This window comes from Penaeus monodon, chromosome 38 (genome assembly GCF_015228065.2).
Source record: "Penaeus monodon isolate SGIC_2016 chromosome 38, NSTDA_Pmon_1, whole genome shotgun sequence".
Taxonomy (NCBI): Eukaryota; Metazoa; Arthropoda; class Malacostraca; order Decapoda; family Penaeidae; genus Penaeus; species Penaeus monodon.
This window is the reverse complement of record NC_051423.1, coordinates 22,813,829-22,828,828: the sequence shown is the minus strand read 5'-3', so window position 1 is coordinate 22,828,828 and position 15,000 is coordinate 22,813,829. Positions and strand designations below refer to the sequence as shown.

At 46.3% G+C, this 15,000-nt stretch overlaps 1 protein-coding gene across 3 annotated transcripts in view; it reads left to right on the top strand.

Annotated features, from left to right (window-relative positions):
• LOC119596473 (snaclec 1-like) overlaps positions 1–9,522 on the top strand; it is an 81,647-nt gene extending 72,125 nt beyond the window's left edge. For 2 of the 3 annotated variants that reach the window (XM_037945739.1, XM_037945741.1), the window contains exons 6-7: positions 2,296–2,448; positions 9,413–9,522. In XM_037945739.1, coding sequence (XP_037801667.1) covers positions 2,296–2,429 — 134 coding nt within the window. In that variant the 3' untranslated portion in view covers positions 2,430–2,448; positions 9,413–9,522. Of the gene's footprint in view, positions 1–2,295; positions 2,449–8,769; positions 9,084–9,412 lie in introns of those variants that run through there. The other variant, XM_037945740.1, reaches the window with a different exon arrangement.
• Positions 9,523–15,000: the final 5,478 nt, after the last annotated feature.

The window sequence follows — 15,000 nt, the reverse complement described above, 5'->3', positions numbered from 1 at the left end:
GGTTGGGGGAGGCGATTAGGGGGGGTGAGGGGGGAGAGGGGCAGGGTGGGAGAGGGAGGGGAAGGGAAGGGGGGGAAGGGAGGAGAGGGAGAGGGGGGGGATGGTAGAGAGGGAGAGAGGGAGGGGAAGGGAAGGGTGGAGAGGAGTGGAGAGGAGAGGAGAGGAGAGAGAGAGAGAATAGAACGAAGCGACAGACAGACAGACATTCAGACAGAGGCAGAGAGACAAAGAGGAGAGAAGACACAGACAGACAAAGAGAACAAAAGCAAATTTCATTTTTATTCTTTATTTTTTTTTTTTCATTCTCTCCTTCCTTTCTTTCCTCTCTTTCTTCCTTTCCTCTCTTTCTTCTCTCTCTTTCTCATACTCAACGAACTCCCCAAGATTTCCACAGTGCTTCGTAAATAATTAAATTCCGAACAGCGTTCTCTCCGAAATTCTTTATGGTACGACTTACAGAAAATTGAGTGATAGTGAATAGTGAACAGAAGTGAATAGTGATAATGTATTGGTATTGTTATTTTTGTTATTGTCTGTTATTCATCACCATCATTATTATTATCGTTATCACTATTATTGTCACCATCACCATCATTATGTCATCATCAACGCTCATTATCGTCATCATCATTATTATCACTATTATCGTCATCATCATAATTTTATCATTAGTAGCATTATCGCCATGACTGTCATAACCATCATGATCATTATCACTAACATTATCATCACCATCATTATCATTCATTACCATCATTTTATCATTGTCTTCATCACTATCATACCATTTACCTTCATAACATTATCATTAGCATCCCCATCATTTACATTAACATCATCACCATCACCATCACCATTGTCATCATCACCATCATCACCCTCACCATCATCAGCACTATTATCACCATCATCATCTCTATCACCACCATCATCACCATCACCACCAGCATCCTTACCATCACCACCATCCTCACCATCACTATCATCATCACCATCATCATCACCATCGCCACCACCATCTTTACCATCACTATCACCTTCACCACCACCATCATCATCATCATCATCATCATCATCATCATCACCATCGCCACCACCATCTTTACCATCACATCACCTTCACCACCACCATCATCATCATCATCATCATCATCATCATCATCATCATCATCACCATCATCATCATCATCATCATCATCATCATCATCATCATCATCATCATCACAATCACACCCACTGCGTCCGAAACCCCGAACTGATTTCTGCAAGTTGCAAACTCTGCTTGCCAGTTCCAAACTCTCTTTTCTCAGATTGAAACTTCGCTTTACTTACTAAAATTTTGCTTTCTATTTGGTTGAGAGTAAAAAAAAAAAAAAGTAGATAAGTAGATAAACAGATAGATAGATGGATAGATGAATCAGCAGCTCACTTACCTACCCGGCCAACCTTCCCACCTACCCACCCACTTACCCACCTACCCGCCCACCTGCCCGCCCACTTACCCACCTACCCGCCCACCTGCCCGCCCACCTACCTACCTACCCATCCATCTACCCACCTACCCACCCACTCAGCCTATCCAAACCTATCACCTGCCCACCTGCCCGCCCACTTACCCGCCCCTCCCCCTCCCCTCCCCTCCCTCGCAACCTCACCTGACGCCTCCTCCTCCTCCCGCAGGCTACAACCCCTCCCCCTCCCCTCCCCCTCCCTCGCAACCTCACCTGACGCCTCCTCCTCCTCCCGCAGGCTACAACCCCTCCCCCTCCCCTCCCCCTCCCTCGCAACCTCACCTGACGCCTCCTCCTCCTCCCGCAGGCTACAACCCCTCCCCTCCCCCTTCCCCCCTCCCCTCCCCCTCCCTCGCAACCTCAGCTGACGCCTCCTCCTCCTCCCGCAGGCTACAACCCCTCCCCTCCCCTCCCCTCCCCCTCCCTCGCAACCTCACCTGACGCCTCCTCCTCCCGCAGGCTTACAACCCCTCCCTCCCCCTCCGCTCACCCCCTCCCCCTCCCTCGCAACCTCATGACGCATCCTCCTCCTCCGCCGCAGGCCTACAACCCCTCCCCCTCCCCTACCCTCCCCTCGCAACCTCAGCTGACTCCTCCTCCTCTCCGCGGCTACAACCCCTTCCCCTCCCCTCCCCCTCTACCCTCCCCTCCCCTCCCTCGCAACCTCAGCTGACGCCCTCCTCCTTCCACCCGCAGGCTACAACGCCCTTCTCCCCTCCCCTCCCCCTCCCCTCCCCTTCCCCTCCCTCGCAACCACAGCTGACGCCTCCTCCTCCTCCCGCAGGCTACAACCCCTTCGTGCTGATCGGCCCCGTCGTCATCTTCTGCGGCGTCGTCGTCCTCATGCTCAGCATCGAGGTCTGCGTCAGGAGGGAAGGAGTTCAAGGAGAAGAATCCCGAGATTATGGAGGACGATGACGATGACGACGAGAGACAGGTGAGGTTGGGAGGGGGTTGGGGGGAGGGGGGGATTGGGGGGAGGGGGTGATGAGAGGGAGGATGGGGGAGGGTGATGAGGGAGGATGGGGGAGGGTAATGAGAGGGAGGGGGGAGATTGGGGGTGCGGGGTGGACGAGGAGAGGGAGGGGCGTGGGTGATGAGGGAGGATGGGGGTGGGTGATGAGGAATGGAGAGTAGGTGGGGGGGAGGAGGAGGGGAAACGAGGGAGGGTACGTGGGGGGGGGTTGAAGAGGGAGGGGGAGGATGGGTAGGTGGGGGGGTGAAGAGGGAGGGAGGGGGAAGGTAGGATGGTGGGGTTAGGAGTAAGGATGTTGGGGAAAAGGGGAATAGGGGAGGAGATTGGAGGTGGGGGGGTGGGGGGGAAGAGGGAAGGGAAAGAAAAGAGGAAGAGGGGGGGAGGGGGGAAATGGGGGAAGAAGCAGAAAGATAATTGAAGGTTATAAAGAGGGGAGGGGAAGGAGGGGGGAGGAGGAGGGGAAGGCGGAGGAGAATGGGGGGGAAGGAGGGGGGGGATTATGAGGAAAAGATGAGAAGGAGGGATAAAGAGGAGAGATGGTGAGAGGGAGTGAAGAAGGAAGGAAGTAGAAAAGAAGAGAAAGAGAGAGGAAGGAAGGAGATAAGAAAGAGAGAAAGAGGGAGGAAGGGAGGAAGGAGATAAGAAAGAGAGAAAGAGGGAGGAAGGAAGGAAGGAGAGAAGAAAGAGAGAAAGAGGGAGGAAGGAAGGAGATAAGAAAGAGAGAAAGAGGGATGAAGGAAGAAGAATAAGAAAGAGGGAAAGAGGAGGAAGGAAGGAAGGAATAGAAAGAGAGAAAGAGGGAGTAAGGAGGATAAGAAAGAGAGACGAGGGAGGAAGGAAGGAAGGAGGAGGAGATAAAAAGGAAGAAAGAGAGAGAAGGGAGGAGGAATAAGAAATAGAGAAAGAGGGAGTAAAGGGAGAAAACGAGACGAAAGAGGGGGAAGGGAGATAAAAAGAGAGAAAGCAGGAGGAAAGGGGGAGGAAGGAGAAATATAAGAAACGAGAGAAGGGGAGGAATGGAGGAAGGAGATAATAAAGAGAGAAAGAGGGCGGAAGGGAGGAAGGAGATAAGAAAGAGAGAAAGAGGGAGGAAGGGAGGAAGGAGATAAGAAAGAGAGAAAGAGGGAGGGAGGAAGGAAGGAGGATAAGAAAGAGAGAAAGAGGGATGAATGAGATAAGAAAGAGGAGAAAGAGGGAGGAAGGAAGGTCAAGGAATAAGAAAGGAGAGAAAAGAGGGAGGAAGGGAGGAAGGGAGATAGAAAGAGAGAAAGAGGGAGGAAGGGAAGGAAGGAATCACAGGCATAGAGACAAAGGGGAGGAAGGGAGGAAGGAGATAAGAAAGAGAGAAAGAGGGGGAGAGGGAACGAAGGGAGTAAGAGATAAGAAAAGAGAGGAAAGAGGGGGAAGGGGAGGAAGGAGAGTGAGAGTTGGACGCGGAAGGAGAAAGGAGGATGGAGAGAATACGAGAAAAAGGTGATAAAAGATAAGGTGGGGAAAAAAACGAGGGGGGGGGGATTGTGAGGAAGGATAGGGAGAGAGAAAGAAATATAGAAAAGGAAAATTTGAAAATTGGGGAAAAAACGAGAAAAAAGGGAAACTCCAACCAAAAGCAAAATCACAAAAAAAAGAAAAACACGAGAAAACAAAAAAGAAAGAAAAAAGATAGATAGATGATATATCTATATATAATATATATATATTATAAAAAATATACTATATCATCTATATTATATATATATAATGATTAGTATATATAATATAAATATAATATAATATAATAAATTTAATTCATATTTATATACAACACACACACAAGATATACAAAAAAGATAGACAAGATCAGTAAATCAAGCAAGTAAAGATATTTTTAAAAATATAAATCTCGCGTCAAGATATTTTTTTCGGAAATTATCCCCAAGAGGAATAATTGACCGGCAGGGGCAGGGAAAGGGGGGGGGAGTGCGAGGTAATACAGTGTAACTGCTCATGGTCTCGCCAAGGGGGGGGGGTGAGGGAGACGGGGGTGAGGATGAGGATGGGGGGGAGGGGGCGGGGGTGGGTGGGGGGGGGGGGTGAGGGAGAGTGAGGATGATGATGGGGTGAGGGGTCGGGGTGGGGGTGGGGGTGATGATGGGGGTGAGGGGTGGGGGTGGGGGTGGGGGTGAGGATGATGATGGGGGTGAGGGGTGGGGGTGGGGGCGGGGGTGAGGGAGAGGGAGGTGAGGATGATGATGCGGGTGAGGGGGTGGGGGTGGGGGCGAGGGTAAGGGGGTGGGTGACAGGGTGTTATGGTTAGGGGAAAGGGTGGGGGGGGGGGATTGAAACGCCCCGCTATTATGGCCGAGCTAATGAGCGGAGCATAATGAGTGTGATGTTTAATTAGAAGGAAGTGGAGGGTGTGATTGCGGAGGTATCTCGAGGGGAAGGATGTGTTTGTTTGTTTGTTTGTTTGTCTCTATCCATCTATCTCTGTTTCTCTCTCTCTCTCTCTCTACCTTCTCCTCTCCCCTCACTCCCTCTACCTCTCGTCCTCCCCCCCCTCTCGCAACACTCTCCCCCATCTCCCCTCATCTCCTCTCTCTTCTCCTCCACCTGCCTCTCTCGCCTCCCCTCTCTCTCATCTCTCTCTTCCCTCCTCTCAAGTCTCCTCTCCTCTCTCTTCTCTCCCTCGTCTGCTCTCTCTCCTCCCTCTGCGCTCCTGTCTCTCTCTCTTCGTACTCTCTCTCTCTGCCCTCTCGCGAATCTCTCTCGCATCCACCTCCTCCTCCCCTCTCTCCCCTCCTACTCTCCTCTCCTCTCGCCCTCTCTCCTCTCATTTCCTCTCTTCATCTCTCCCTCTCTCTCTCTCCTCCTCTCCTCTCTCTTCTCTCTCTCTCCCTCTTCTTGGTTCTCTCTTGCTCCTCTCCCTCTCCTATCTCCTCTCCCCTCTCTCTCTCTCCGCTCTCCCCTCGCCCCATCCTCATCTCTCGCTCCCTCGCTCTCTCCTCTCCCTCCTCGCTCTTCCTCTTCGTCCCTCTCCTCTTAATCGCGCTCTCCCTTCTCTCCTCCTCGCATCACCGCTCGAGTCTCTCTCTCAACCTCGCTCTCCCTCTCTCTCTCCTCTCCCCCCTCTCTCCACGGGGGCGGAAACCTCACGATCACTCTCTCTCTCTCCTCTCTCTCTCCCTCCTCCATCCCGTCTCCTCCCCTCATCCTCTCTCTTCTCCCTCATAACTCTCCTCTGCTCTCCCGTCCGATCTCCCTCTCTCTCTCTCTCTCTTTCCTCTTTCTCTCTCCCCTCTTCTCCCTCTCTCCCTCTCTACTTCTCTCCCTCTCCCTCTCCTCCGCCCTCTCTACTCTCTCCCTCTCGTCGCTCCCTCCCTCTCTCTCTCTCTCCCGCCCCCACCCTCCTTCTCCTCCCTCTTCTCTCTCTCTCCTCGTCCCTCTCTCTCTCCCTCTCCACACGCGGTCTCTCATCTCCCTCCCCTCTCTATCTCGCTCTCGTCCTCTATCCACTTCCCTCCTCTCTCTCTCTCTCCACGCCTCTCGGTATCTCTCTCTCTCTCTCTTTCTTTCTTTCCTCTCTATCCCTCTCTACTCTCTCCCTCTCCATCCCTCCCTCTCTCTCGATCCCTCTCACCTCCCTCTCTCCTCTCTCTTTAATCTCTCCTCTCATCCCTCATCGTCTCTCCCGACTCCTCCTCCTCCTCGTCCTCTCTCTCTCATCCCCTCCTCTTCTCTCCTCTCTCTCTCTCTCTCTCTCGTCTCTCAGTCCCTCCTCGGCTCCTCACCCCACTTCCTTTCTCTCCTTCTCATCTCCCGCGTCGTCTCGTCACATCTCATCTCTCTCTCTCTCTCTTCTCTCTCTCGTCTCGCCCTCTCTTCCTCTCTCCTCTCTCCTCTCACTCTCCTCTCCTCCCTCTCTTCTCCTTCTCACTCATCTCCTTCCGTTCTCTCTTCCTCCCCTCCCTCTCATCTCCCTCTCATCTCTCTCGGATCCTCTATCTCTCCTCTCTCTCCTCTCTCTCCTCTCTCTCTTCTCTCTCTCTCTCTCCCCCCCCCCTCTCCTCTCTCTCTCTCCCTCGATTCCTTCCTCTCCTCTCCCCTCTCTCCCCTCTCTCCTTCTCTCTCTCTCTCCTCTTTCTCTCCTTTCTCCTCTCTCTCTCTCTCTCATCTCCTCTTCTCTCTCTTCCCTCTCTCCCTCCTCCTCGCCTCTTCTCTCTCTCTGCTCCTCCTCGTCTCTCCCACTCCGCTCTTTCTTCTTTGTCCTGTCTCTATTTTTCTTCTGCCTTCTCCTTGTTCAGATATATATATAATATATATATATATATTATTATATATATAATATATATTATATATATTATATATATATAATAATATATAGATTTATTATATATATATATATATATATATATATATATATATATATATATTGTGTGTGTTGTGTGTGATGGTGGTGTGTGTGTGTGGTGTGTGGTGGTGTGTGTGTGTATGTGTATGTGTGTATATGTGTCATGGTGTGTGTGTGTGTGTGTGTGTGTGTGTGCGCGCGCGCGCGTACATAGGCAGAGATAGCACTCCCCTCAAAAAAGAAAGAAAGAAAGAAGGAAAGATACATATGATAAATATGAAGATGAGGGGTGGGGAAGGAGGGGGGAGGGAGGGGACGAGAAGATGGAAAGAATGCCTCGCGAGGGAATCTTGAAAGGGAGTTTCCGGCTTCGTGATTCGAATCCCGAGGGCACAAAGGGAGACCGGATGGATTTGTGGAGGAAGGAGGGGTGGGGTGGAGTCGGGTGGGGTGGAGGAGTCGGGTGGGGGTGGAGGAGCCGGGTGGGTAGAGAGAATCGGGTGGGGTGGAGTCGGGTGGGGGTGGAAGAGTCGGTTGGGTTTGGAGGAGCCGGGTGGGGTGGAGTTCGGGTGGGTGTGGACATGGGTGAGTGGAGGAGTCCGGGTGGGGTGGAGTTGGATTCACGTGGAGTCCTGGTGGGGTGGAGTTTGCAATAAAGTGGAGTCGGGGCTGGGGTGGACATGGGGGGAGTGGATATTCGGGTGGGGTTGAGGAGCCGGTGGGGTGGAGTCCGGGTGGGGTGGACATGGTGGAGTGGAGGATCGGGTGGGGTGGGGAGTCGGTGGGGTGGAGGATCGGGTGGGGTGAAGGCGTCGGGTGTGGGTGTGGAGCCGGGTGGTGTGATCGGTTGGGGTGGACATGGGTGTAGTGGATGAGTCGGGGTGGGGTGGAGTTGAGAAAGTGGAGTCGGAGTGGGGTGGAGTTGGATAAAGTGGGTCGGACTGGGGGGGGAACATGGGTGGTGAGGAGTCGGGTGGGGTGGAGGAGCCGGGTGGGGTGGAGTCGGGTGGGGTGGACATGGGTGGAGTGGAGGAGTCGGGTGGGGTGGAGTTGGATAAAGTGGAGTCGGGTGGGGTGGAGTTGATGTGGTGGAACCCGATGGAATTATTTGAGTGGGGTGGATGGGATAGGATGAGGTGGATTAGAAGTGGAATGAAGTAAGGTTAATGGGTATGGACTTAAATGGGGTTAATGGTTATCGAATGACGAGGATCAGAAGTGGAGTGGGTGCAGTCGATGAGGTGGAGCGAGGTTAATGGGGTGGAATGAGGTGGACTTCGAGTGGAATGAGGCGGAGGGTGGAGTGGGAGGCACACCTGGTGACGTTCCTCAAATGCAAATCAAACCTCTGCAACTTCTGACGAATGACACCGTTAATTCTCCTGTTTTTTTTTGTTTTTTTTAAGAATATCTCTAACTGGCTGTTCAAACAGTCTCTGGATTTTAGGATCTTTTGCTTGTCTCCAATTCATTTTTTAAAACATTTTTTTGAAAATTAAAAAAATATATATATATATTTATATAGCAAGTAGCTGCATGTGTAGAAAAAAATCACTTTTGAAAATATGATAGATATGCTTCGCTTTGCAGAATCCCCCCCCCCTTTAATTTATGCTTTTAAACAGGTAATTAGTTAATTAGTTCACCCCAGCCCCAGGTCACCACTTTGCAGTAATCCCTTAGCGTGTACTCTATTGCAGCCTAGTTCATTTTTGTTTATCATTTTGCAAAGAGCTTCTGAAAGCTTTCTGGTAGACCGATTAGCTTCAAAGGATGTGCGGGTGCAAACAGGACCCCTGTAGAGTGAGAAAAGGGCTCAGGTTAAAGGTCAGAGGTCAGGAGCCCCTAGAATGTAGTCTAGAATGAAGCGTAGGAATGATGCTGAGACAAGTAGGCTTCGGCTGCACGGTCCCTCACACTCACCCTGCATGCTATGGCATCCGTCCCAACAGGAAACCTCAGGCGTGGTGAACCCGGGGTTCTCCGATTCTCCACGTGCCTCACAAGTAGCTCCAGCCTAAATCATCACCACCACCTCCACCTCCACCACCTCTCTTCCCACAGTTACCATACACGGAGGCTGCCACCGCCGCCACAGCGCCACGACCGCGGACGAAGCTAGGCACTGTTCGCGAATCTCGGATATTTCCTGAAAGAGAAATTCTCCCTTACGGTTCAGTTTCCACCCTCTTTGATTCCCCTCCTCCTTCCATTTCCTCTATTCTCTCTATCTCTCTTTCTTTCTCTTTCTCTCTCTTTCTCTCTCTTTCTCTCTCTCTCTCTCTCTCTCTCTCTCTCTCTCCTCTCTCCTATCTCTCTCTCTCTCTCTCTCTCTGTCTCTCTCTCTCTCTCTCTCTCTCTCTCTCTCTCTCTCTCTCTCTCCTCTGCGCATGAAGTTTAGGTGGCTTGTTAGCCCTCCCCTCGCCTCTGCTTGGTCCTGCCCCTTGCCCCTTGCCCTTGCCCTCACTTCTTTTAACGGACGCAGGCAATCAGGCGATGTCCCGGTTGTCCGTCGCTGGTGGCAGTGGTGGCGCGACGGCCGACATGGTAACTGGTGGGCAGACCTTGGGATGGTGACTGTGTATCTCGCTGCAGGTGGATCCTGGCATCATCAACTACGGCTTCGGTAACTTTGCCGCCGAGGAGACCCCGGCCAAGGCGGTGACGTGGGCCCCCGTAGGCTCCTCCAGCCCCTCCAAGTCCCTGGGACCCGGAGGATCGGGCGCCACCAAACTGGACACGCAGAAGCGACCGGAGACGACCACGGCCTACTCGCCGGGGTCGTCGGGCGGGGGACCCAGAGTGCAGGTGGTGGCAGCCTCCGTGCCGCCGTCCCCGAGCCTGGGCGACCCCCCGCTCGAGAACACACAGTCGCAGGAACAGCTCGAGCTCCTCCTCTCTCCCAAGACGCTGGAGTGAAGCGGCCGAGCCTCGGACTCCCCGCGTCGAAGCGAAGGAAGACAGCAGAGAAGACAAGAGGAGCGATGCAAACACACGCACTGCTGCTCAGGGTGGGCGTGGGAGTGAATATGGGCGTGGGAGTGAGTGTGGGCGCGGGGACAGGGACCTGTAGGGGGGAGGGAGGGAGGGAGGGAGGGAGGGAGGTAGGGTGGCTCAAGGTGGTGGACCTCATGTGCCTTCGTCAGTGCTGCCGCCACGGGTGGTTGGCCCTCTGGTCAAGGCAGTCGCTTCTCCTGAAGAACTTCCTTTGGCCTCCGTGATTTTCAGTCTACTCTCGCCATCGAATGAAAGCTAAAAAGAAAGAAAGAAAAGGAAAGGAAAGGGGAGAGAAAAAAAGAGAAGAGAGTGATGTAGAAAGACCGCGACGTGTTGATCAATGGCGTAGAATCTAATGGTATAAAGTGTGTCTTAATGTGCGTGTTTTACCAAAGGACTGTGAGCAGGATGAGTGTCAACTTCTGAGGAAAAAAACACACACAAACAAACTAATTCAAAAGGAAACAAGCAAAACTGGGGGAAAAAATATCAACCGTTATTTTACCCTCTTTGAAAAAAAAAAAGATAATAATATCCTTTCTGTGGTTTCATTTCTATTTTTTTTTTTCGAGAAAATAAAAATCTGTACAATTTTGAGTGTTTGTTCTGACTTTATCAGACACTGCTTCTGCTTGCGAATTTGTTCAGCCGTTGTTCTTCTTGTTCTTTGTGACGAATGAAGATTTAATTGTGATTGATGACGTTACATGTATCAGCAACATTGTTATTATTCTTCTTTATCATTCTTACCATGTTTATTAACAGTGTGTAATTATGATGACATCGATGTTTACATAACCCCGGTTATTTTTATCGATTTACTTCACCCCATCCTTTCATCCGTTAATTATCCTCTCATTAACCGTATCCTTTCTTGATCATTCCTTCCTCAATGCTTCGTTAATTCTTCTCTAATGAATGCTTCATTAATTACCCCTGTAATTAAAAACAACCTTTCCTTAATCCTATCATTGAAAATCCTCTCGCGAATAATCTTTCATTAATCAGTTTTCTCCTCAGTAACAGTAATTAGTTTCCTCCTTCGTTAATCCTTGCTTGATTAATAAGTTAATAGGGTCCTCCTTATATTATTATTTATTTCATTATGATTTTATTATGATTAGCAATAATGTCATTTCAGTGTCATGGTTTCATCTTCAGAATAGTCATTGTTATTATTATCACTGTCATCCGTATTTTTGTTATTATTATCATTAATGTTAATATTATTGTTATTATAATCGTTATTTTCATTTTTACTTCTGATGTTGTCATCCATCATCATCATCATCATCATCATCATCATCATCATCATCATCATCATCATCATCATCATCATCATCATCATCATCACTGTTATTATTATTAATAGCAGTAGTAGTAGTATCATTATTACTACTGTTATCATTATAGTTATTGCTGATATTATTACCATTATTTTTATTATTATTATCAGTATTATCTTAACCATTACTATTATTTTTATTATTATTATCAGTATTATTCTTACCACTACTATTATTTTTATCATTATCATTATTACCATTATTATTATTATCATTATTATTATTGTTGCTATTATTGTTATTATTATTGTTATTATCATTATTACCATTATCATCATTACCACCGTTATTATTAATATCATTATTATGATAAGCATTCTTATCATCATCATCATCATCATCATCATCATCATCATCATCATCATCATCATCATCATCATCATCATCATCATCATCATCATCATCATCATCATCATCATCTATATTATCATTATAATCAAAACATTCTTTTTATTATCAGTATATTGATCAACTGTTACCATTACTGTTATTTTCACCTATAATTTCATACCTTATCAAGATGATGTCGTTATTATAACACAACTAATAACATTTTTGTTTTTATTTTAACGATAATGGTTAAATACTTATCATTCCAACCTATCAAAAAGAACCTATTTATCCACATCGGTAAACCAGAACCCAAATAAAAATCACTGAAATATTATACTCACTTGAGGTATGATAAGGAACGCGTCTGATTTTCTCCTAGTTATTGCTGATAAGTGTTATCTCATAGGCCTTGCTTTGCCGAGGTCTGTTTATCGTTATCATCATAGACGCTGCTCTGTGTAACTGTGATAAGAATCCCTTTCTTTTTTGTGGCTTATTCTGCCTCTCGTTTTTTCTTCCTGTTCGTTGTCTTCTTCTTCTTCTTCTTCTTCTTCTTCTTCTTCTTCTTCTTCTTCTTCCTCTGTATCTTCCTTATGAAAGAAGTGAATTTATACTGATTCTTCTTCTCACTCTTCTTTTTCATCATCATCTTCTTCTCCTTTTCCTTCTCCTCTTTCTCCCTTTTCTTTCTTCTTCGTCTCCTCGTTACTCTTATTCTTCATTTTCTTTTTCCTCCTCCTCCTCCTCCTCTTCTTCTTCTTCTTCTTTTTGTGTTCTTAACCCTTTCCCTTACCTGTCGCTCTCTCTCTCTCTCTCTCTCCCCTCTCTCTCTCCCCTCTCTCTCCCCTCTCTCTCTCCCCTCTCAATCTCCCCTCTCTCTTTCCTCTCTCTCTCTCCTCTCTCTCCTCTCTCTCCTCTCTCTCTCTCTCTCTCTCTCTCTCTCTCTCTCTCTCTCTCTCTCTCTCTCTCTCTCTCTCTCTCTCTCTCTCTCTCTTTTTCATTTCGTTCTAGAGCCATCCTGTCAAAAGCTATAATCATAAAGAAATAGATATTAAAAAAAAAACATCAAAAAACTAAATTCTAATCTGCATGCTGCCAATCACTCCACTATTGTTTGCACATTCAATGAGTGTTGTGTTTTTTGGGATGAATATTGTTTGTTATGAAAATGATTGTAATGGAACAAGTCAAAACGTACCACGGGGGAGGGGGGTATAGGGGGTATAGGGGGGTTAGTTGGTGTTTTTTTTTTTCTTCTTCTTCTTCTTCCTCTTCGTCTTTTTTTATATGATTTTGTGTTTCTTATTTGTTTATGGCGATTTCAGCGGATATTTTAATAACTGAATGTAATGAATGTGATAAGTATTACCGGTGCCAATCCAAGTTTTTTTTTCAGTTCTCTCTCTCTCTCTCTCTCTCTCTCTCTCTCTCTCTCTCTCTATATATATATATATATATATATATATATATATATATATATATATATTTTTTTTTTTTTTTTTTTTTTTTTTTTTTTCTTTTCTTTCTTTCTTTCTTTCTTTCTTTCTTTCTTTCTTTCTTTCTTTCTTTCTTTCTTTCTTTCTTTCTTTCTTTCTTTCTTTCTTTCTTTCTTTCTCTCTTTCTTTTCTTTCTCTTTCTCTTTCTCTTTCTCTTTCTCTCTCCCTCTCTCCTCTCTCTCCCTCTCCCTCTCCCTCTCCCTCTCCCTCTCCCTCTCCCTCTCCCTCTCTCTCTCTCTCTCTCTGTTTGTCTCTTTCTCTCTCTCTCTTTCTCTCTCTCTCTTTCTCTCTCTCTCTTTCTCTCTCTCTCTTTCTCTCTCTCTCTCTCTCTCTCTCTCTCTCTCTCTCTCTCACACTCTCTCACTCTCTCACTCTCTCTCTCTCTCTCTCTCTCTCTCTCTCTCTCTCTCTCTCTCTCTCATTCTCTTTTTATCGTTTGGTGTCAAGTCTCAACAAGAGATTTAAGAAGTAATAATTTTTTTAGGAGCTACTGTAGAGATTTCAATAATAATAATAATATAAACTAAACACATGGAGATTAGACTAGATTATTGATAGAGAGTATAGTGCTTTTTGACTTGTCTGTTATCGACTTCAACTTTATTCCATAATTTTACATGTAGGAGTGATGTCTCACGCTCGCACACACACTGATCAAAGAGTTTATCCCGGCGGTCTCTGGCGAGGGTAAAGCGTTGGCAATTTTGATATTAGCTCTTGCTAAACGCACCATTTCTATTATTTATATATATATACATACATATATTTAGAGTGTAATGTCTGTAACGAATGAAGTAAAAAAAAAAAAAAAGGATAGTTAAATCATGTATATTCATCTCTGTAGCGTCTTAGACTACGTCGGTAGATATGAGAGATGTCGCTACCTACGAGATGTAGATTATAATGATAACAGTAATAATAATTAATGATAATCATTACTATAAATGAGGATAGCTTGTTCGTACTGAAGAATTTAGCAGTTACAAAATAATCTCTTAGATTTTGTATTACATAAAATTAGCATTTACAGGAAAAACAAATAGTTTGTAAACAGACTGAGAAAAAAATACAAATAAACACACACATGATACTTCAAGTGGATGATTCTACATAATGCTAATACTTTGATTGCGTCTAATCAACATACATTTTCCAGCATAATCCACCAAGATTGTGATACATTTTTCATGTCACATAAAACGAATTTGAACAATCATTACCAGAAATACCTACGGGATGTTCTTGCTCCCGAGAAAAAAAAATGAATTTAAAGCGTTTTCAACAATCAATGTATTCCTCCATTATTTATTAGATTTAAGATTAAATTTATCAGTGAAAAATAAAGTGATGAAGGCATACATATCCGTAAATGTGATCTGCTCTAATTCAGATTTATTGTATATTTTCCGTGTTTCGGTAATAAAAGTTGGTTCTTTATATCATCGTTGTGCTTTTTTCCAGTGTGTTCAATAAAACATCAGTATTATATGGGTCTTATTCAGCCTTCTTACTCGAATCGAATGAAACCATCACAGAAAAAAGTGTACACACACACACACACACACACACACACACACACACACACACACACACACACACACACACATATATATATATATATATATATATATATATATATATATATATATATATATATATATATATATAGCCCAAGTCAGTGCTGGTCTCAAGCCCGGATAAATAGAGAGAATGATTACCTAAAAGGTAAACACCGGCACTCTCCGTGGAAAGGAACTGGGGACCCTACCACGTACTCACTCCAAGAGCATCACAACATGAAAACTACAATTAAGTATCATGCTGTGACCACGGCGGCTCAAACATGAACTTACCGTATTAAAAATGGGATAAAAGCTAAAAGAACAAAAAAAAAAAAATGGTCGCGATGGTACAGTGGTTAGAACACTGGACTCCGACCCTCATGGCCCTGAGTAAAATTCCTCGCTGCGGCAGTCGGAAAAATGCCTGCGTTCTGACTGCTGGCTCGAGC